General features: G+C 49.5%; 1 protein-coding gene across 21 annotated transcripts in view; it reads right to left on the minus strand.

Moving 5' to 3' along the window:
• Positions 1–19,826, minus strand: part of KCNMA1 (potassium calcium-activated channel subfamily M alpha 1) — a 734,101-nt gene extending 714,275 nt beyond the window's left edge. For 5 of the 21 annotated variants that reach the window (XR_010412485.1, XR_010412484.1, XM_054508236.2 and 2 more), the window contains exon 1: positions 19,113–19,816. Coding sequence is in view for 16 of the 21 variants with exons in the window: in XM_054508236.2 (XP_054364211.1) it covers positions 19,113–19,490 (378 nt within the window). In the remaining 5 variants the exon portion in view is untranslated. Of the gene's footprint in view, positions 1–19,112 lie in introns of all 21 variants that reach the window. The other 16 variants (XR_010412486.1, XM_054508232.2, XM_045878178.3 and 13 more) reach the window with 8 other exon arrangements.
• Between the last annotated feature and the right edge of the window lie 4,126 nt (positions 19,827–23,952).

The following is a 23,952-nucleotide window of genomic DNA, read 5'->3' on the forward strand; positions in this document are numbered from 1 at the left end:
CCTGCAAGTTGAAGGCAGTGACAAGAAGGCTTTCTGGAGCCAGAAAAGCCTGGGTTGGAATGGAGCCCTGCCACTTATGAACAGACACCCCTTGGCCAAGTGCCGTAACTACTCCAAGGCTCAGTGTTTGCGCATCTATAAAATGGGACAAGGGTCATAATACCTACAACATGGGCTTTTTGAGAGGATTAAGTGACATAAAGCGCAAGGATTGCTTAACACCATTTGCGACACCTAGCAGCGCCCAGTAAACATCCAGTGGTATTAGTGGGTCGTAGTAATCGACGGGAGAAGCCCTCACCCCAGTTTTCCCCCAGCATGGCCACTCTGGAGCCCCTTCTGGAGTCTGGGTATTCTCCAAATCCATCTCCTACTCCTCCTGGCTGCCCTGCTCCATTTCCCAGGACCCCTTGCTGTTAAGGTACTATGTGACTAAGTTCTGGTCAATCGACTGGGTGGGTAGAAGTGATGTGAATGGCTTCCAGGACTGCTCCCACAAAGCCACCCCTCATGATCTTTATTTCTCACTCCCCATCTGTCAGATGGATGAAGAGGATTCAGCAGAGACCGTCAGAGTCCCCGGGAAGATGGCAGGTCCATCCACAGGTAGAAGGAGCCAAGGTCCCCGAATGACTGCGTGGAACAAGTCCCCACCCCATCCCACCCCACACACACCACTAAGGGCACTTTATATGAGCAATTCATACACTTCTAGTGTATTAAGTCATTGACGTGTTGGGGTTGCTTGCTGCAATAGCTGGCCTACCCTGACTAATACATGTAATTGATCATGCCTCCAGATGGCCTCACGGGTCCCTGTTGGCTCACTGCTTCCATGACCCCTGCGTGCACCACAGAGTCTAGATACCATAATACGGTTGCAGAGAGAATCAGCAGCTGTGACTGGTTAGGCATGGTAAGCCATGAGGAAGAGCAAGCAGCAGCAACGCAAGAGAAGTAGTGCAAGGACCGCTAGTCTAGAAGAAACGAGACAGCCCAGCAGCAATATCACCTGTGCTCATGGTCAGCTATAGGTTCTCCATGGGAACAGTGTAGTGCCCTGGAAAGAGCATGGTCTTTGAGGCCGTGTAGACTAGAATCCAGGTCTACCCACGACTTCCTTAGGAAAGTAAAACTCCCCGAGCTTCAGTTTCCACATCTGTAAAATGTGGGTAACAGCACCTGCCTCCATGTTCTGTGACACCATGTTGCTATCTTGAAACCAGCCATGGTGGGCATATTTACACGGTAGGAATTGACAAATGCTACAAATAGGGGCTTTCTTCCTAGAGTGTAAACGCTCACCAACACATCAATGGATAAAGGAGTCAGCTAAGTGGAACGGGAGAGGAAGGACAAGGAAAGAGAACTCCAGGAGCGAAGATCATCTGTGACATGAAGGAAGTCCTATGTGGCTGGCCCCAGAGAGTTGGAAAAAAGAGAGGCTGAGAGGAACCCAGAGAAGGGGCTAGGAGCCGGATCTGGTAGAAGGACCGCCCTACATGATAGCTATTTGTTCTAGTCATCTATTGCTGCATAACAAATCATCTCAAAGTGTGGTTTAAAACATTTTATTTTATCAATTTTAAGACAGGAATTCAGGAAGGGATGAGCTAGCTGGATCATCTGTGATTGTGTCAGCTGGGGTTGGAGGACCCATTTCCAAGATGGATTCTTCCCACCACGTCTGGTGCCTTGGTGTTCCTTGGAGAGTCCCTCTCCTTACCCCCCAACTCCATGTGGCACCTCAGCCTCCAAGCCTGTCCCTGTGGCCAGGACTTCTCACAGCATGGTCTCAGGACAATCAGACATCTTATACATGATGGCTGGTTTCTCAAAAGCCAGTGTTCCAGGAGACCAAGAGAGAAGCTGCAAGGGTTCTTCTGACCTAAGTCTCAGAAGTCCTAGAGTCATTCCCACCTCATTCTACTGGTGATGAGTAAGTCACAGGCTGGATTCAAAGCAGGGGAATACCCAAGAGGATGAATACCAGGAGGCTTAGTTTGTCAACGGCCTTCTTTGAAGACCAGCCACCCCACCATTACTGATTGGCAAACACGCACCGCCTACTCTCCAGGACCACCGGGAGGAGGCACAGGTCAGAAAAGGAGAACTACCAGCCCTGCCCACAAGGGGCAGCAGAGGCATGATGCTCACCCAGGATGGGCGGGACACACAGTGGTGAGTGTCAGAGGACCCAGCAAGGCCAGGCAAGTGCAGAAGGCTTCCCAGGAAGGGGACACTCCCAGCAAGTGAGCCAAGCCTCGAAGAATGGGGGAGGCAAAGTGGAGAGTTAAAAGGGAAGGAATGAGCCATCCCTGAGGTCACACCCGGCCTTCTACCACACCTGGGCCACTCACAGGCCAGGCCAGACCACCTGCACATTCCCCAGGACAGGCATGTCACTCAGCCCAGCAGTGGTGCCAAAGCAGCTCCTGACTCTGCCAGCCCATCACCACCCCCGTGAGCCTGGCCCCTGCACCAGGGCTCAGGGAGGGGCCCTGGAGTGTAGACCTGTTTACTCTGGCTCGACCTCCTCACCCAGAACCAGCAGGCAACACGACCAGCAGAAAGGCCAGTTATGCAACCACCCTCACAGCAGCCTGCCAGCCCCTGAGATCCAGCCTGGCCGCCGGGCCCAGGAGTGAGCCTGCTGCGGCCTGCCGGCCATGCCTGGGCTCTGACTGCCATTTTCCATAGAGGTGCAGGATGCTCTGCTGATGAACACCTGGGGACAGCAGGGGCCAGGGGACGGAGCTAAAAATAGCCCAGCTGGCAATGGAGAGGCCCTTGCCAAATCCTCTGGATCCTGTTATTCTTCATGCACGGGCCTTAGGGGCACACACACAGGCTGGCCCCCAAGCATTCGCCCTTCTCCAAGGCTTGTGCTGAGAACAAGTGAGGGGGCCTGGGAGCCCTCCTCCATCACGTCGGGAGCTGTACAGTCATCAGAAGTCACAGAAACAGCCTGTCCCGGAGCTGGGCCAAGGGATGGGAAGGCTGGGTCCACCTTCACATCTCCACATCCCCAGTGGTCTGTCTGGCCACCCCCTTTCTGACCAATTCTCAGTGTTCTCCACCTTTTCCAGACCTCAGGTTCTTGATGTTTCTCTTACTTGTTTGGCCATTAAGAATTCAGGGCCTTGCACTGTTTTTAATTTCTTATGTAAGTGTATATAACCAAGCTAGACACCTAGAAAAGCCACCTGTGTGGACGTGTGGGATGTACACTGCACAATTCCAGGGGCATCGGTCATGACTATGATGTGAACGGTGCCCCCTGGAAGCAGGCAGTGTGGCTACTGGCCACAGGAGGAAACAATGCTTTACCCAACTCCATATCCTTGGGAAAAGGACAGCCATGCTAATAAAGACTCACAGACTGACCACTTCGTCTCCCAAACATTCCATGCATGGGGTCTGGCAGACGCAAGGCAACAATACCCAATGGTCTAGAAAGAAATCCACATTGTGATACAATAATGTATTTCCAGGCTGTGGAGGTGGAGAGTGGCAAGGAATCAATCTTTCTAAGGCAAGGGAAGATTCATAACCACTGAATGAGTTAGCACTACCCTCTTCTGAGTGCACAGATTAAATTCTCTGCCCCACCGACATCTGAAATGTACTTTATTTATAACAGATTGGGGAATTCAGATATAGTTAGATGTTTTTCACAGAATTCCCATTCTTTTAATAACACGGTTTCAGAGTTTCAAATATGAGCAAATAGCATGTGGGAATAATAAGGCATCATGTCACATTAGGATGCTTGCATTCACAGTTTAATGATAAGGGTTTGCTGGTGGGTGTCAAACTTTTCCACTCTTCATGCTCTCCCGCAGGTGCATGCACAAATATACACATACCATACACACCTCAAGTTTTTAAAAATATGCTTGAATTCTGCATCCTACTCCTAATATCTCCCATGCATGTGTTAATATCAAAAATAGTGGTTGTATCCAAAACTTCAAGGAAGACTGATACTCAGAAAAATGCCCTGTATTTATTCTGTGCCTCCAAATACCCACCAACAGGGAGATATGGCACATGCGCCATAGTTCATAAAGTCTAATTATGTATTTATTATCTGATATGAATCTCAGAGCTGCCCTAGAGTTGTGCAGTGAGCAACCTGTACAACTGCACACAGCACACCTGCCAATCAAGTAGAGAAAGGGTGATGACCCCATGTTCCAGCAAGGAAAAGCAAGACTTAGAGAGATTAAAAGGACTAGATAACCTTTAAGATTCATTTCTATCCTCACAGTATAGAATTCTCTGAATTTTCTAAAGGACCTCACACCTCATTTAGGGATGATGCATGAGTCTCCACACACCAGCTCTTCTTTTCAGTCCTACCTATGCCTACATGTTTTCCCTCACTCTTTGGCACGGATGAGCTGAGCAGAGCCAACCTACCACTACAGGAGGTAAACCTGTAGGTGTACAGGGCCAGGATGAGACACACAGGCTCCACAGCCCGCCTTCCTGGACTCAAACCTGGCTCTGCCCCTCACGTGTGTGACCCTGGGCAAGGTACTCAACCTCTCCATGCCTCAGTTTCTTAATCTGTAAAGTGACAGTAGTACCACCTATTCCACTGGGTTGTTGTGAGGATTAAATAAGATAATACATGTAAAGAGCTTAGAAATCACTAGACACACAGTAAGCACTCAAAGTCTGTCATCCAAAATTTTACAGATATACAGATATAGATGTTCTCTGTGCCTCAGTATTCTGATCTATAAAATGGGGATTATAAACATGGTTACTCCATAGGACTGTTTTGAAGGTTAGATAACATAGTAAACATAAGGAGCTTATTAAAACAGTGCTTGATGCATAATAACTACTCTAAAAAAAAAAGTTTGTTATTTTTATCCCTAAGAAGTCAGTTATCCCAGTACACATAGACTTACCAAAACAAAAGCACCAGTAAGGGATCCATGGCATGCCTGAAGAGGAGGAACAAATGGCCCAGAGAGACTGTCTGAGAATCTACTGCTGTTGGCTACAACAGGTGACCGATAGGATGTATTAGAGAGTAGAGGTCTTGGTTTTAACTTAATTCTTCCTGAGGTCAGGAAGTGCAGAGGAGTGTAGGTGAGGTAGGGAGGAAAGAATGGACCGCTCACTTGCTGGTTTCTTTTTTCACCATTAGAATCCTTTGGAAGCCTTGCCTTGCATTTAAATAGCATCATCCCCTGGCAATCGCTGTTTCAGCTTCATTACTGTCTGTGTTCACAGAGTACAAATAGAAATCTTTGTGATTTTATTAATTTCCATGCAACTCAGGAGAGATTTGCATGATAACATTTCAGCTCCTGACTTAAAGAAGGGACCAATTAAAAATATAGTGCTTGTACTGCCTGTCACCAGAAAATGAAATGAAAATGAAAGGATACCCAGTTTTAAAAATCTCTGTCACTGGGCGCCTGGGTGGCTCAGTCAGTTAAGCGACTGCCTTCGGCTCAGGTCATGATCCCGGAGTCCGGGATCGAGTCCCGCATCGGGCTCCCTGCTCAGCAGGGAGTCTGCTTCTCCCTCTGACCCTCCCCCCTCTCATGCTCTCTCTATCTCATTCTCTCTCTCAAATAAATAAATAAATAAAATTTAAAAAATAAATAAATAAAAATCTCTGCCATATCTGGTTCATGGCTATAAATCAACCATTCAGTACAGCAGATCCAATAACTACCGTCTCAATTTTTAGTTTATTTTTGTAAGAAATACTTGCAGGACATCTGCACCCCCTAATATGAGCGTAACAACACTACAGAAAAATCTAAAGAAGTATTTTTGTCCGGGCTTCGTCAAGTCCTACACAATCGCCAATTCACTCAATAATACCCAAAAGCTACCTGGAACCCTGCGGATCTGTGAAGTGCTAGTGTAATGTGTCCGTGACAAGTTAAAATGTAACACGTGGCCCCCGGTAGCATGATCTAATTGATGTTATGTAACCTAAGACTATTCGATCTGATGTACTAGCTGCTCACAGTTTGGGGGTGGAGGGATTTTATTTCAGAAGTTATTGAATGTGTGGGGATCGTCCCTTCAGACACTCGCTCGTTCCGTTGCCACAGAAGCTCTGATCAGCCCATCCTGGCTTCTGGAGGCTGGAATGCTCCAGGAACAGAGCCAAGATGAACATTCTCACTCCAGGGTTGCCTTCTGGGGCAAGTCAAAGAAAAGCATCAAAGGAGGTTGATTTGCACGACCTTCTCTTTAATGAGAGGTTTCTTTTTATGCCCAACCTCCCCAATGCCAGCATATCACAGTGCACCACTTACAGTCTATAATCTAAGACCTCTTCAACCTTGCCTCCACACCAAAAATTAAAACTGAAACCTAAACAATGATGTGGCTATTTCCTTAGAAGTAATAGCAGAGTCACAAAAACCTACTTCTGAGAATTTTTTTTTTTTAATGACAAGTTTGAGGGTATTTCCAAAAGGGTCTATGTCCTTAGATTGTAATTTTTAAATATGCCACCACATCAAAGCCAGTATTGACGTTCTGGGGACACATCAGTCAGATTTCACTCTTGTGATTTATAATAGAACCAGAGCTGCCCGTTGGCCTTGAATGATTTGCTTTTGGGTTCTTCAGCAGGTACAAATGATAACTTTAGAATCTGAAGAAATGGCTATATATTGAAATCACTGAGTCAGAGAACATGTTACATATAAGAAAACTGAGGCCGGGGGACAATGACTTGCCTGAGACAACAGAGCCACTCATATGTCAAAAATCAATACTCCAGCAGCCTTTAACTTTACTCTAAGAATAGACACCATTAAACCAGACTCCTCAGGCAGAAGCAGGGTTGTTCCGTCTGCTCTCAGGGTGGATACCACCTAAATCAAACAAGGTCAGGTTGGGTACTTCTCATGGGACTGCCATTTACCAACCCTTAAAGGAAAATTACTAGCTGCCCCAAGGACAAACATGAGCACCACAGTGAAGAATGTGTCTGGAAAGAAAATGTGCCCAAAGATAATGGGGGGGGGTCATCTCCAGGAGGTAGGACTTGAAGGAATTTTTTTTCCTTTTTTTTTTTTTTATTGTGGTAAAATAGGCATAGCAGAGAACTTATCATCTTAACCATATTAAGTGTATTGTTCAGGAGTATTAAGTATATTCACACTGTTGTGCAGAATATTTCCAAATGACACTTTGTACCCATTAAACAACTCCCCATCTCCCCCTCCCTGTAAGCCCTGGCAACCACAATTCCACTTCTATCTTTATGAATTTGACTATTCTAGGTACTTCATTTAAGTAGAATCATACAGTTTTTGTCCTTTTGTCTGGCCCATTTCACTTAGCATAATATCCTCAAGGTTCATCCACGTTGTAGCACATTTTAGAATCTCCTTTCTTTATAAGGCTTTATAATACTCCATTGCATGTATATAGTACATTTCGTTTTTTCATTCATCTGTCAGTGAACATTTGGGCGGCTTCTACTTTTTGGCTTTTATGAATAATGCTACTATGAACATGGGTGTGCAAATATCTTCTTTTGGATTTGTACCCAGAAGAAGAATTGCTGAATCATATGGTAATTTAATTTTTAATTTTTTTTTTTGAGGAACCACCATACTTTTTTCCACAGTGACAGCATCATTTTATATTCCCATCAACAGTGCACAAGGATTCCAAATCCTCACAGCTTAGCCAACACTTGTTACTTTCTGGGTTTGTTTGGTTTTTTAATAGTAGCCATCCCAGTGGGTATAAGGTGTCCTTTTTTTCCCCCAAATGCCTTGCTGTACATTTCTACAATGAACATAGAGTACACTTACCCTATGTTGAGGATAAAAGTGCCATACACTTACTCTATGTTGAGGATAAGAGTGTAGGAGTACACTTACTCTATGTTGAGGATAAAAGTGTAAAACACTGAAGTTAAAAAAGAAATCTTATGGATGGATGAAAGACTTGACTGTAAGACCCAAAACCCTAAAACTCCTAGAAGAAAACACAGGCGGTAAGCTCACTGACATCATTCTTGGCCATGATGTATTGGATTTGACACTAAAAACAAAGGCAACAAAAGCAAAAATAGACAAGTGGTACTACGCCAAACTAAAAAAACCTTTGTACGACAAAGGAAAACATCAACAAAATGAAAAAACAACCTGCTGAATGGGAGAAAATATTTGCAAATCATATATCTGATAAGGGGTTAGTATCCAAAATACATAAAGAACTTATATAACAAAGGAGAAACAAAAGCAAACAATCTGATTTTTAAAAAATGGACAGAAGATCTGAATGGACACTCCTCCAAAGAGGACATCCAGATGGCCAACAGATACATGAAAAGATGCTCAACATCACTTGTCATCAGGGAAATGCAAATCAAAACTACAATGAGGGGTGCCTGGGTGGCTCAGTCAGTTAAGCATCTGCCTTCTGCTCAGGTCATGACCTCAGGGTCCTGGGATCGAGCCCCACATAGAGCTCCCTGCTCAGCAAGAAGTGTGCTTCTCCCTCTCCCCCTCCCTCCCCACTCATTCTTTCTCTCTCTCTTTCTCTCCAAATAAATAAATTCTTAAAAAAAAAAAATGAAAAAATAAATAAATAAATAAAAAATGAGCTATCACTTCATACCTGTTAGAATGGCTATTATCAAAAAGACAAGAAATAACATAGCCAGGAAGTGAAAAAAAGGGAACCCATGTGCACTGCTGGTAGGGATGTAAACTGGTACAGCTACTCTAGAAAACAATATGGAGATTCCTCAAAAAATTAAAAATAGAATTACCATATGATGCAACAATTCTACTTCGAGGCATTATCCAAAGAAAACAAAAACACTAACTCAAAAAGATATATGCACCCCCATGTTCATTGCAGCTTTACTTACAATATGCATGATATGGAAACAACCTAAGTGTCCACTGATAGAGGAATGGATAAAGAAAATGTGATTGATAGATAGATACACAGACAGACAGACAATGGAGTATTATTCAGCCATAAAAAAGAATGAAACTTGCCACCTGCCACAACATGGATGGTATTGAGGGCATTATGCTAAGTAAAGTAAAATAAGTCAGACAGAGAAAGAGAAATACCATATGATCTCACTTACATGTGAAAGATAATGGGGGGTCATCTCCAGGAGGAATTTTTTTTCCTTTTTTTTTTTTTTATTGTGGTAAAATAGGCATAGCAGAGAATTTACCATCTTAACCATATTAAGTGTATAGTTCAGGAGTCTTAAATATATTCACACTGTTGAAAAAAAGCAAAAACAAAAAAACTTCAAAGATAAGAGAACAGATTGGTGATTGCCAAAGGCTGGGAATTCAAGGTGTACGAAATAGGTAAAGAAAGATACAAACTTGTTGTTATAAAATCAATAAGTCATGGGGATGTAATGTGTAGCAAAGCAACTATTATTAATAAAACTGTGTTGCATATTTGAAAGTTGTTAAGAGAATAAATCTTAAAAGACCTCATAACAAGAAAAAAATTCTGTATCTATAAATGGTAACAGATATTAACTAGACTTACTGTGGTGATCATTTCACAACATATAAATATCAAATTATTACGCTGTATGCCTAAAACTGATGTAATACTGTATGTCAGCTATACCTCAATTTAAAAAAAAAAGAAATCTTACGACGAAAATAGGCTTGCGCACGAGCTTAAGGAAAGGATGCCATTTTTAAGACTGAAACAAACCACTGACTTCTCTTGTGTGTTCAGCTAAAGACACCATTCCTACACCCTTCAAGAATCTTACACCTGATCAGCTGTAGCTGACACAATTCACAGGAGAAATGGCCATAATTCATAGGTGGCTAAAACAATTCCCAGGAGCACTTTCTTAAAGCACTTTATAAAAAGTGCTCCCAGATGCACAAAGAAGAAAAAAAAAATGTATATGAAGCTGTTGCCAGCCCCAGCACCTGGATAAACCCTGCTTCTTCCAAACCTTCCTACAAGCCTAAGAGCCCTTATCTCTGAGTTCTCCACTTGATTATCATTGGATACCCACTTTTTCCCCTCCAGAGCCATAAAAGGTCTATACTCCAAAGTCACATAAAGGGAAAACAAGTTAATGCAGCAACTGCTCTCCAAGAGGGGCAGGATTCTGCTCCTGTATAATAGACACACAAGGAAGATCCCCATGGAGCCTGTGACTCCCAGTATCTGGGCCATGGGCCACCCAGGCTCCATACCATCAGTTAGCTAGACAACACTTCTCACTGGAAGGGCTAAAATCTTCCAAAGGTGAAATCATTCTTTCTACTGTTCTTTACATAACGCTTCACTCCTTGGGGGTGAGGTCACTTACTCATTGTCATGACTTATTCATTAAGACAAAGGTGCAGGAACTAAAAACAAAATCCATCCAATTATATATTTACCCAACCTCTAACTCCCAGAAGAGAAATTCTATTTTTCATTGTGTGAACATCTCCCTCTACCCCCTACTCTCCCTCACCTTCTCCTCTTGCATGTTCTCTTTTCTTTCTGTTCCACAGAATAGGAGAAATGGTGACAGTAATATATGGAAGCCCAGAGAAGAGGTAAGATGAGCGGCTGGGAGGAAGTACCCTCGATCCTAAGAAGCAGCTCTACTTAAATGGTGCAAAAAGAGGCTCCAGATCCAGATCTGCTCTCTCTCCTTCCGGAACAGCCGACACCTAGAAAGCAGAGTCCAACTCAGGCGTCTTAACAAAGGATCCACACTCTACATCTGGGTTCCTGGCATGGCCCCAGAATCACATCTGCTCCCAGCCAAGTCCAACACTAAACTGTGAAGGGAGCTAAACTTTGGAACACAGTGCATGTGTCATTGACAAAGAGGTAACCTGATGGCCCAGGGACAGCCAAAACCTCCACCCACAGCTTCTAACAAGACCAGACACATCCTGGAGGGCAAACTATCAGAACCAACAGCCAAAATGGGCCACTTTCCAAACTCTGGGGAATGGGACAAGGAGAAACCTTACAACCCCAGGTGAAGGACACCAGGAAGTCATTAAGAGAAAAAGAAAGGAGCTTGAGAGGGGATAGAACTATGGGCATTCTACCCCCCAACAATATTGCTGACATTAACCACCACCCAACTCTGAGCCTTCCTGGGCTGGATTTAGAACCTGAAATCTATTATCTACCAAGATTTGTTCTGTGTGTCATGGAAACAGACCAGAAGCAAGACAGGTTAGGGCAAGGAGAAGGATCTTTCCATGCATTCCAAAGTGGGTTGCCCTCTGGGGAACAGCAGCCTCAGAAGATCATAAGCACCCCCATCCCCAATGATGACGGAGCACAGGGCTCCCAGCCCTGGCACTGGGGAGAAAGTAGGACCCAGGCCCTAAGTCTCCCTTCCACCTCTATGACTTTGTAATGTCATGTGCTTCTAAATTAGCGAGATCAAGTCCCTGTTGCTGTCCACTAACCAGCCAACTTCAGTCTCTGCTCCCAGACTTGGCAGGAATCACTATGGAAGAAGGGAAGGAAGGAAGGAAGAGCAGCAGGAAGGAGAGAAGAGAGGAATACAGGCATTTCGGCTAATTACCTTTGAAATGCCCAGAGTAAACCAGATCTGGAGCCCTCAGAAAACCAGGTAGGGAAGCCAATGAAACAGCAAGGAATACAAAGTGAATGAGATGTCTTAAATAATTTCATGTTTGGCCATGTAAAAAAGCATTAGTCATACAGGTAATGAGATCTTACAGGGAGATGAGGATGTTAAGTATATCCATTCTGGACCTGGAGTGTCAATTACATTTCCAAATTGGCAATTAGACAAAGACAATCACCAAATAATGCTGAAAACAAAGCAAATTCCATCTTCCATTATTCTGAAGCTGCCCTTCCATCCCCTGCCTGACTCATCCAGCTCACAAACAGCTGCTCATCATGAACTAAATCCTTGCTAGCCACTGGTCAAGAGAGACCTGGGTGGCACAACTAACTGAAACCCAGGAATGACTCAAACATCATCATGTCACCAAATCAAGCCCCTCCCTTTCACCCAGACTTTCTCTGTAGCTTCTAACGAATTACCCAGAAAAAGCAGCAAAATGTATTTGCACCTACTACACTCCCACCTGGCCCCCAGCTAACTACCGTGGAAAGGGCCTTCCCAACATATATGTGTGCTTGTGTTTAGAGGACTCCGTTCCTGCCCTCGGGGGGTTTGCAGGCAACTCAGAGACCAGACATGAGCACACCCCATAAGAACATAACTGGTAAGTCACAACTGGGTCTTATTTTTCCCCTAGCACGAGCTCGGTTTCGGACACATAGTACATATGTACTTACTAGGTCATAAAAGCAAAATCAACAACGACAATAGTAACCATACATTAATCTGAGGACCTAGTCTGTGCTGAACATTGTGCTAAGCCCTTCTTCATTCTGGCTGCTGAAGATGCTTTTGGCTGAGAGTTTACTCCAGCTTCTACTCTTTGACAATGGAACAACATGAACCGCACACCTCAAGGAAAAAGTCCCTGAGAATAGGAGCTGCAAACAACCGGGCTAAGGTGACAAAAGGAGCTACTTTCCATTTCACCTGCCAGAATCCTTGAGAAGAACAGCTGGAGGGGGCACAGCACAGCCCCCACCCCCCCACCCCCATCTCCCCCACACTCAGGATCTGTCTTGAGGCCAATCCTTTTAAGTTCCCAGGTCCCTGCGGAAAATCAGGCTGGCAGTTTTGCTGCCCCCTGACTTCAAACACCCCGGAGGGAGTGGCCAGCAGCTGGCTTCCTGGCGCATCACCACAGTGCAGCCCGGGCGACACCACGAGTCTTTAATTTTGCAAGAAGGTGGTTTGACTGAGTTGCCATCCTGGACTTCGGGAAGCCTCACCCCTTGCACTGTGACCGACTGGCGAGAGGGAGAGCCCGCGGGTTGATGGGCCAGCAACACACACACCACACCCTGTGCATCCACAGAACGCAGCTCTGGCCACCACAACCCAGCCCCAAACCAACAGTGCTTATGGGTTCCTTGGGAGCAGGTACCCGAATGGGTGGCCATAGCAGGAAGGGCCCAGACTGAACCACAGCGTCGCGGAGGGGCCTGAGCCGAGTCTTCTCTACCTGGCTGTCCTGGCAACAGTGAATCTTCCTCGTCCCACCCCTCCCCTGCTGCTCTAGAGCTGGGAATTTCCACAGTGTCCAAACATAGGCTTTTTTTTTTCTTCCAGGAGGCACTGACTGGAGGCTGAGGAGTGGCCCAGATCCTTGCTCCTCAAAGTGTGGTCTGCACAGCAGAAGCATACCCGCCCCTGTCCGGTCAGATGCGCAGGACCTCAGGGCTGACCCTGGGCCTTCCAGACAAGCTGCATTTTAATGCTCCCCAGGTGATTCATATGCATATTAAGGTGTGAGAAGCCCCCCCCCGGACCAGATCAACAGATGTTCTCTCCAGCCCTCGGAAGAAGAGCTCTGATACCCCAACTGAACACTCCTTGAGACTCCTACCCAGAATGCTAGGAAGCCCCTGCCTCTGAGGCTGAGATTCCTTCCCCGTGTGCCCGGGGCCAGGATTCCACCCACTCAAGATAAGCATTTCAAAAAAGGAGGCACTTTCGGTCTGCTCCCTGCCGGGCACAGAAAGGCTGTGGAATTTCAGAGGTCCTGCAGGAGGCCTGACCTTGCCTGACCCCTAGACACGTGTCCACGAAGGGCAGGATTCCCGGCAGGGCCCAGGAGCTGCAACGTCACTGCATAAACACAGCCCTCCCCCAGCCCAGGAGAGCCACAGAGGCAGCCCTCCAGGGGCTCCACCGCTCTGAAGGCCCGAGAAGGTGGTGTTGGCTGCTGTGATTCACTGGTTAACACGGCCACTGCCACCATGAGCTGGGACACCCCCGCTGCCCACTTTGGGCAAGAGGTCCTGCCACCGCACTCCAGGACCAGCCTGACTGTTTCAACAGCACCCTTCTCTTGCCCTGGTGAGACTAGAGAGAGAGACCCAAAGCAAGCACTTACTCCCCACTACCAGGCACCCAATGAATGTCCCCACCCAGGGAGGAGGACAGTAGCAAGGCAAACAGGGGGCCCACTTGGCCTTACCCTTGGAATTCTCTCTGCCCCATGCCAAATGATAGGGCAGCTCTTCCCATCCTAATGATATATGTTTGGGTAAGTCCCCAGCACACCTGGATAGAGTCAGCCCAAGGCTTTAGGGCACCAGTGTCCTCTTAGGAAAGTCTGTAAATAGGGCTAGAGAGAGTAGCTACCCCACAGGGCTGTGCTCTATGACAACCCCCAATTTGCAGATGAGGAAACTGAGGCACGAAGCAGCAAAGTCCTTGCCCAAGGTCACAGGCTGACTCTTGGGTATGGCACAGCAGGCTTGACAGCTAAGCAAGTCCGCTCAACGGGAGCTCAGGTAAGCGCAGTTTCACCAATTTCTCTACTACAGGACGTCCCCAAGCCTGGGATGTGACTCTCCAAGGGGGCGCTCAGGTGTGCCATTTATTCACAACGCTTTTCACAAGGTAAGGGCAAGTGCTCCACAGAACATACTTGGGGAAACACCGCTCTGAGGAGAGCTGGTGCTGGTACAGAGAACCCTGGCCAGGAAACTGTGACATCATCAGGGGAACAGGTCTGTGAGCTCTGGACTGGGGTAATAGGGATGGACGTGGTCCCTACTCAAAGGTATGACGCTGGCCGGACCCTGCCCTCCTACCAAACTGTTCACATCCTCTCGGTCTACCGCTCCTGGAGCCAGACGGTGTCAACACTAGTCAACACTAGTCCACCAACGTCCCCACCATCCAAAGAGCAACCATCAAAACACAGAGCCTTCCCTGGCTGCCCCCACCCCAATCCTCCAGCCCTGCAACAGCCAAGAGCCATGAACCCAAATCTCAGTCTGACCCTAAGTGGTTGTTGGACCCAAGGACAGGAGACTTCAGAGTCTAGAGGTTCCTTTTGGCTCAAAAAAGTTCTACTTGTTGTAGTCTGTGCCCCTCTGGGGCCAAAAACGTTCAAGGAATCGAGGAGAAAACAAACTCACCACTTTGTGGAGCTATTTACAGGAAGCCTGCTTAGTGCCAGGCATTTGCTGGGTACTATATACCCATTATTGCTACTCCTCATAAGCATCCTACAAAGTAAGCCTCATTTTGCTCCTTTTACAGATGAAGAAATCAAGGCTTGACATGGCTGCCAGCCAAAGATGCCCTGCTAAGTATGTGATCAAGGATTTGCACTCGGGTCTGACTGACGAGTCTCTACTATAAAGTGTGCATTTCCATGAAGAGAGCCAGGTAATGGGAAGCGCCCTCTGCTCGAGGGAAGGTCTGTTGGAACTCCCCTGTGGCTGGGACCTGAGAGCTTCTCCAAGGCCACCCTAAGTGATCTGATCAGAGAGAATTAGCTGAAGGTCATCCAGTGCAGGCAATCCCCAAGATGAGATGAGACAGCAGGGCCAATCTGGAATCAAAAATTCTGAGGCACTGGAGCTCCAGCCCTGATTGGATGCGTCAGGCCAGACCCTGGGTAATTACCAAGCCATAACGGGATCTGATATTTATATTAGTCACAAACCTGACAGAGAAAACGTGTTGTTTTCTCAGACACAGCCATGGAGACAATAATTCATTACATGCAGACCGGGCTTGATCAAGCCCAAGCTTCTACAGGGTGGATAGCTCAACCTGAGAGCAGGCTTGAGCCTATGCCTGGCCACATTCAGGTCCCCCAGCAAGCCACAGCTCCCTCAGAAAGCTGGCCTCAGTTTCCCCAGACTAATCTGAAGAGAAGGAGACTGTGTGCTGGAAGAGGAGAAGGCAGGAATAAAGACACAGAAGCACTCCAAGGCTGAATTCCTAAAGAATTTGCCAGAAAACTGCAAAACACATTCTGAGCTAGAAACTTTCCCCATAGTTTCTCAACTCCTTCCAACCACTGACACTGAATCACAGAGCAGGAAGGGGCATCAGAAGTCACAGAATTCAATCTCCACATTGTAAACACAAGGAAAAAGAGCCCAGAGATGTTAAATGACTTCTTCAAGGTCATGGCCTGATCCAGGCTGCCTGAGCTGCTCACTGTTCACTACAGTCTACAACTGGATTGGACCTCAAAACGTCACAGCCTCGTGAACACAGAGCTCTGATGAAACCCAGCAGAGAAAAACAATAATGTGATAAAGTACAGCAAAGAACACAGTACTGGATGATTGTGCCCAAGTTCCCAACCAGGGGAAATGTGATTAGTTCTCTCATTTCCCAAAAAAAGTCCACATTCCATTCTTTTCAAAACAGTAAAGTCACTCACCACTTGAGATTCAGAGGCCAAAGGTGCTAATGATGCGAGGCCCCATGAGGAACACCCATAGTCCCAGCTTCCTTTGATCAAAAAAGATGGTGCCGTCCCACTTGTGATGTCGGGACACCCTGCGGAAACTTACCTCCCATGGAATTTCAGAAGCTAGAAACCAGCCCTCCACGAGACCCCAGCTCCTGTTCAAACCATCTTGGGACTGAATGAGGGTGAGGGTGAGGACATCTGAAGGCCAACAGAATTCTGTGCAAAAGCAGTCTCAGTTGGCTTGGGAAGCCTAGCACTAAAATCATTATTCCAAACTTAGGACAAATGCATTCTGCCATACGGCACCTCGACAACTACCAAATACTTGGAAAGTAAAAAGAATGAAGGACAAAAAACCATGATGGCAGTAAAAATACAGACCTCGGGGGTAGAAAGAAAAGCTCAGAAAAGGTCTAAGTTACTATTAATGAGCTGGCTACACATGGTTCAAGTGAGCAAATCAAGGGGTAGTTATTAAGAGATTCTGGGCATGTTTTAAGTCTACTCTAATGGTATCAAAAGTGACCTGACCTCGTCCTCCATTGGCCTCATAAGCTCCCAATCAACTGCAAGCATCTCTCGTCCCAGGTTGATTTTTTGTAGAAATTTCCAGTAAGGTCAGCTCAGTTGGTCTCATAGCTACAAAATACAGCCTAATAGACAGGGATCATTTTTTCTAATGATCATTGCCAAAAACCTCTTTTCTTGAGAAGACTGACAGAAGTTATGCTTGGTCATCATTTTATGAAAGAGATTATGTGAACAATCCAATTAGCATTTCATCACAGGGACTGCAGTGACATCTGTGGACCCCTAGGGTAAAAGGGACGTGGAAGCTGTGTTTAAAACCCTACGATCACAAAAACACCACAACTTATTTTGACTCATTGAAAAGTTTTCGTTATGATCAAGAATGCCCAATGCCTTAAGGATGAGGAGGCTGTTAAAAACTGCACCCAAACCACTGAGTGGTTTTGAACATTTTAGATGCCCACGACCAGGAGCTATCCCTCCCCTAAGGGCAGACACAGACTCTCAGTAAAGGAAAAACACAAACAAAATGCCAGGACTCAAGACTGGGAGGAGAAGGAGAGAAGTGAACGTGTGATCAATAAGGCTCTATGAACAAGCGGTTAAGAGGAAGGCTAAGGCAAGAAGCATGGTCTCGGGGTCTCATGGTTCTGACTTTGCTTAACCTGTTTGCTTCTCTGGAAGGTGGGAGGTTTCCCACCTGGACAAGTAAGGCGAAACCTCTATGGCGGAGGAGGTAATGCCAAAGCTGGCTGGTCAACATCTGGAAGCCTCAGGAGAAATGGGAGGAGGAGGACAGAGAGATGGCTTTTATTTTTCTCCCTTATTTCCAACACACCAGTATTTTCCAAAACACAAATGTGCTGCCACAAAACACAGCTGAGCTCCAGCACCCAGCGCGGTGTATAATTAATGATCAGGAGAGAGAGCCTGGGTTCACCCTCGTGCTTCACCAACAGCCCCTGGCTTCCCTACTTCCCACAGCAACTAAGGAGGCTGCTACAAGTTGTGGAGCCCTGTGGAAGTTTGAGGGGTCCTGGGATTAACTTTACTAGAAAAAGGTGTGAACATCCCAAGATCTGCCTCTACCCTGGGCCGTTCCCCTATTCCCTTTGATCTCCCCTCCCTCCGAAAATGTTGGCGCTGTGAAGTCCCCTAGGATGGGAATTACTCAAACACAATGCAGCTCCGTCCCTTTTTTCCAGTTCTTTTTTATCTTGCAGTTTTCTGTGAAAAACTGCCCCAGCCCTTCACCTTCAGCCAGTGGGGGGAGGAGGGGGAAGAGGACATCTCTAGGGACACGGCGACAGACCAGGCAGTCAGCCTAGCAACCATACTTAAGGTGTAGTGAGCCTCGGTGCTGGTGGGCGTCTCTGCGCCAGGAATAGCTTAAGCCGACATCCAGCCACCTCAAAAGCGCCGGGGAGGAGGCTCCGCGCGAAACCGCGGCCTCGGAGGCTCTCGCGCGGACCTCCTTGCTCCAGCTCCCCGCTGCTGGCGGCATTTCCGGGGACCTAAGGAGGGTGGCGTGGGGGCGAGAATACAGAGGCTGAAGAACCTGGGGTGGGGGTATGTTCCACGAGAATATCTAAGGGATGGGGAGGAAGGTGACATCAAATGTGCGACCTCGCCACATTCCTAAAGTGGCAGCCTCCGTGGGTTGCCTCCAAAACTGGGATGCATCTCCCCAACTTTCCCTCGCTGTACCCGAGGTCCCCCCCCCCCCACGTCCTCTGGCCAGGTTCCTCCCCCGGGATTCCCCAGCGCAAAAGATTTTCTTCCCTGCCCAAAGGGTTTCCCCTGCCGTCCGACTCCGCGAACTCGGCTCCCCAACAGGTTTCTGGAGTGCGGGCCGACGTGCTCCCGGTCTCCCACCACCAGGAGCCCGGCCGCGGCGGGCGAGGCGGGCGGCACACGCACCCGGAGGCCCCCCGCGGCCTCGGGCCCCGCGTGCTCCGCTCTCCCTACCCCGCACCCCGGGCCCCGAGCGGCGCGCGTCCCCCTGCCCGGCCCCAACCGCAGCCGCCGGCGACCCCACCATAAACAAGGGGACGGGACTGGGCGTCCGCGTCCCGGAGCGCACCGGTCGGGGGCAACTCCTCAGCCCCGGCGCGCCGCCCGCCGCGCCAAGCGGGGCGCGGGGAGAGCGGAGGGAAGGGCAGGCGGCGCGGGGAAGGCAGGCAGGGATGGAGGGCGGCCCGGCGCGGCGAGGAGCGAGGAGGTGGGCTGGCGCAGGGGGCGGGCGCCCGGGGCGCGCGTTACCTTCGTCTTGCCCCCGCAGTGGCAGCAAACGGTCCACAGGTACTTGAGCGTCCGCCAGAGCAAGATGATGAAGAGGCCCCCGAAGAAAGTCACCATGGAGGAGGCCAGGAAAGCCCACCACATGCGCTGGCCCCGGCTGTCGCACGGCACCTCCATGGTCATCGGGATGATGAGCGCATCCATCTTGGGCTCGTGGACCGAGGACGAGGAGGAAGAGGAGGAGGAGGAAGAAGAGGAGGAGGAAGAGGAGGAGGAGGAGGACGCGTCTAGGCTGAGATGGTTCGCGTGGATATTGCTACTCATTCTAAGACTGCTGCCTCCGCCGCCGCCGCCGCCGCCGCCGCTGCTGCCGCCGCCGCCGCCGCCACCATTTGCCATAGCTAGCAACGGGCAGCCGGCGCAGGGGCTCGGGGGAGCTCCTCCCGCCGCCAGCGCCACCCCGAACACCCATCAACAGCCATATTGCTGCTACTGCTGCCGCCGCCGCCGCCGCGGAGCGCGGGGAGGGGGCGGGGAGGCGCCTGGGCTCGGGGCGCTGTGCGCGACCTGGCGGGGTGCGCCGAGATATATACGGCGGGCCGCCGCCGCCCGCCCTCCCCCCGGCCGCCCGCCCGGGGAGGGGGGGGAGGGGATGGAGCGCGCGGGCTGCTCCCCGCCCCGGCCTGCGCCCCGCTCGCCCGGGGCTGCGCCGGCCCCCAGCGCCGAGAGCGAGGGGGCGCCGCGGGCCGCCCGCGCCCGGGGTCTGCGCCGCCCCCGGGCCCGCCCCGGCTCTGCGCGCCGGCCCGCCGTGCGCCACGCGAGTGCGCTGCGCTCCGGCCCGGGACCCTCCCCGCGCTCAGCCCGCGCCGCTCACCCGCCGCTCCTGGCTTATTAGGCGGCAACTAGTTAATAACGGGTAATCAGCCCCCTCCTCCGGGACGCCCCCGCGCCAGCCTCCAGTCCCCGGCTGCGCTCGGCTCCGGCTCGCCGCCCCTGCACGTGCGGGGCCACGGAAGGTCCACCGCGTCCGGCTGCCGGGCCGCCCCGGCCGCTAGCCCATGCCCCCCGGGGTCCCTGAGCCGCGTCACCACGCCGCCGAGCCTCCTCGGCCTCCGCTCGTTCTTCCTCCTCGCCTCCTCCGGCTCCTCCTCGTCCCCGTCCTCGCCGCCCGAGCCTCTTCGGCGCGCTCCCCGCGCTCCCCGCAGCCGCCAGCAGCAGCAGCTGCAGCAACTGGAGCGGGCGCGGGCTCAGGCCGCCCGAGGCGGGAGGGGAGGAGGCCCGCAGCGCCCGCTCGCCTCTGCTCGGGGCTGGACAGGGGGCAGGCTGACCCCTCGGAGGCCCCCTGGCACGCACCCCTGACCCCCCGAGCGCAAGGTAGAGCGCCCCAAAACAAGGCTCGAGATGGGGCGCCTCTCTCCAAGGTGCTGCGCCCCCAGCCGAGCGACCCGGGGGCCCGAGGAGGATGGCGGGACACCCATGGCAGACCATTTTTTTTACCAAAGGACCCCCCGGTGGGGAGGGAAGGGGTGACCAGCTATCGACACCACGGGCCGGACACCCCCAAATCCTCGGGCTTCGGGAGTGAGGAGGACCCTTCTCCAGGATACACACCCTAGTTCGACCCCCTCCGGTCCCTAGTTTGCTCTTCCCTACCCCCTTCCTTGGTGCCCCAGTGCCCCACGCATGGCCGGAGGCTAGCGGGTGGTCTGTGGCTCTTGACAGCAGCAGGTGGTTTTCCTGCGTTTTCCTTATTAAGGGACAGAGGCTACCTGAGAGAGTAGGGAGAGATGAGCAAGGGGGACCTGGCCTCAGGGATGATGCAGGCTACAATAGACAATTGAGTTCCCCAAAGTCGCTCCCCTTTTATCTAGCCCCAGGCCCCATCGTGTGAGGAGGCCAGCTGGGAGAAGGGGTTCTCTAGGCGCCACTCAAGCCTGCCTTTCCCCATATAGGGTCTTCCCTCCTACCCCTACCCTTCAAGAGGAGGAGGAGCCTGGTTTTGTTCAGCAGCCTCTATTCCCACACCACACCTCTTGTAATGCTCCCAGAAATTTTGCTCCCTCTGTACACTGCCCTTCCTCTTGGCTACCAGCTGGGCCACAAGTTTTTCCAGTGCTAATTAGAAGGAAGATGGTCACACTCTCCCCTCATTGCCCACAGTGGTTTCCCCAAAGTTTCCAGCTCATTAGTTTAAGCCTAATTGGAATTCTCAAGTTCCTTTCAGCCCTTCCTGTGGTGAGGCCAAGTTAGCATCCTTTACTGTAGGGCCAGGGCTGCTTCTGCCTGAGTGAGACCTCGGCCTGGCCCCTCGCCTCTGGAGGCCCTCGGATACTGGGGAGGACCCGAGAAGGGAGGCTTAGCTGGGCAGAGAGGCTGAAGGGAATATTTGCAGCTTCTCCAAGCCTCATCCAGAATGTGTTCATTGTGCTCAGGACACATACCCATTAGAAAAGAGTCAGGGTCAAGGTCAAAGGGGGAAATAGAACGAGGTAAGTGTTCTTGAGTGTTTGGTACTCAAAAAGCAATGCGTAAAAGAGAGCAGCACTGGGTGTTGTACACAACTAATGAGTCCTTGAACACTACATCAAACACTACTAATGATGTACTACTATATGTTGGCTAACAGAACATAATAAAAAATAAATAAATATAATCTTACTATTCAAAAAAAAAAAAGGGAAAAATAAAGCAATGCATAAAAGGGAGCTACAGACGGTATTTTCCAGAAAGTGAAATTGTCACCCAGATAGTACCTGTAGCCTCATCCTTCGTGTTCAGCAACCTCTCTCAACACATCCATGCTGCATTAGTCCCTGCAAAGACCCTGGGTTCTTCCCAGCACTGGGTCGGCGCCGGTCGGCCTCAGAAGTGCTGTGATGTTGCAAGAAGGTAACTGTGACCTTGAGACGCCTTTGATTTATTAGCCTTCTGAATGGCTGTACTTTACTCCCTTTGGGCCTCAGCATATGCCGGGAAAATTAAGGACTTTCCTTAAATCAAGTACAAGATTTGAAATTTAAAAATAAAATGCCCATAGCAAGAAAAGAGCAGGGAAAGATAGGATTGTCTGCCCACAGGGATACGAAACCCCCAGAATGGATTCCCTTCCCCTTAAAACTGAGCTTCCACACACCATGAATCCTCTCCAGGCCTTCCTGGACAGCCCCCACAACCTGAGTTCCCCTAAAGTACCAGTCTGGGACTACTAGCAAGAAGTCACAGGTTGCTGTGACTTCTTCACCCCAACTGCAGAATCCCCACCTGTTTCTCCTCCGCTGTCTCCTCCATCATCCCATCATGAGTCGGGATTCATCAGAGTCCCTCACCATCAAAGTCAATAGCCTACTTTTCGTACAACCCCAGTCCCACACTACTTCCCGGGACAGCTCGACTGGTAAGCAGTGAATGAGAGAGCCACCGTCCACCAGAGAGAGCCCTCAACGGGCCTTTGCCGGCCTCTTCTGGTACCACCCTAGCATCCGCCAACTTTAGCACCAGGTTCGGAAGACCCACACCTGACCTGGCCCAAGTGAGGAAAAAGTTCTACGCAGAACAGAACCAACCTCAAACTCAAAAGGGACCTTCAGTACCTTGCGTTTATCGTATTTCCTTACTTGTAAAATTGGAATAAAAACAGGAACTGCTCTGCCTACCTACCTACAAATAACAAAGGGGTATTTGTAAGGATGAAAAAGAAAACATGATACAGGTCTGGGTTATAACTACTGTGACCCAAAACACAGCCAAACACCAACCGCATCTTCTGACCCCAAACCAGTACTCGTGTGTGTGGGGGGGGGGGGGGGCAGGCATCAGACCGTGGGGCAGATGAGTCCAGGCAGGACTATTGCTCCTTGCCCCGACTTTGCTGTTCTGCCCCCAGCAAGGCCCCTCACCTGGATTAAGGACTGAGGCAACGTGTCCCTGCCCTCTGTTGCAGCCATGACGCTGTGGCCTGGAGGGCCCCACCGGCAGTCCGTGGGCAGACTCCAGGGCAGAGGATAGAGAGGCACCTACGGATAGCCCCAGGGCATTCCCCCTTCCGTAGGTGTGTCTGCAGGCTGAGAACCATGGCCCATCACACAAGCACCAACAGCCTAACCACAAAGACCAACGCACCTGGGTGGCTCAGTCATTAAGCGTCTGCCTTCAGCTCGGGTCGTGATCTCGGGGTCCTGGGATTGAGCCCCGCATGGGGCTCCCCGCTGAGCGGGGACCCTGCTTCTCCCTCTCCTCCCTGCTTGTGCGCTCTCTCGCTATCTCTCTCTCGCTCTCTCAAATAAATGAATAAAGAAAATCTTAAAAAAAAAAAAAGACCAACTTCAGCCTCCTCCGTTCTGACAACAATATAGGTCATGTATTTATTTCTAAATACATTTATAAACTTCTCAGAGGGGAGGGCAGCCTCTTTATCACGTGAACACATGCCTATGGCAGCTTTCAAAGCCAACCAGGGTCTCAGGTTTCTAAAGTATTCTCATCTGAACAGTCTCAACTGACGGAGAAGAAATAAATAAAAGTACATTAGCATACAAACCGAAAAAGCAGAGCGACTAAAGTAATAGCCAAGGAGAAAAAAAGAACCCTATTTACTTAAATGTTGGCCCAACATCATAACTAATGTACACTGGATTTCATTTTTTTTCGGGCCTGGACCCAGTTCCAATACTCTTGACATAACAAATCATGGTGGTTTGGCTGTGGAAGCCAGTGGGACAACGTAAGTGATCTAGCGCCCTCTGGTGACCCTTTCTGGAACTTGACATTATTTGGTGAATGTTTGAAAAGGGGGCCTATTAAAACATTCAGAAATTCGGTGGGGAAATTCCAAAGATCCTGCAACCACAATAATATTAATTAC

Source organism: Mirounga angustirostris, unplaced genomic scaffold (assembly GCF_029215605.1).
Source record: "Mirounga angustirostris isolate CCGP_5_RB_7025 unplaced genomic scaffold, mMirAng1.0.hap1 SCAF_6, whole genome shotgun sequence".
NCBI classification, from domain to species: Eukaryota; Metazoa; Chordata; class Mammalia; order Carnivora; family Phocidae; genus Mirounga; species Mirounga angustirostris.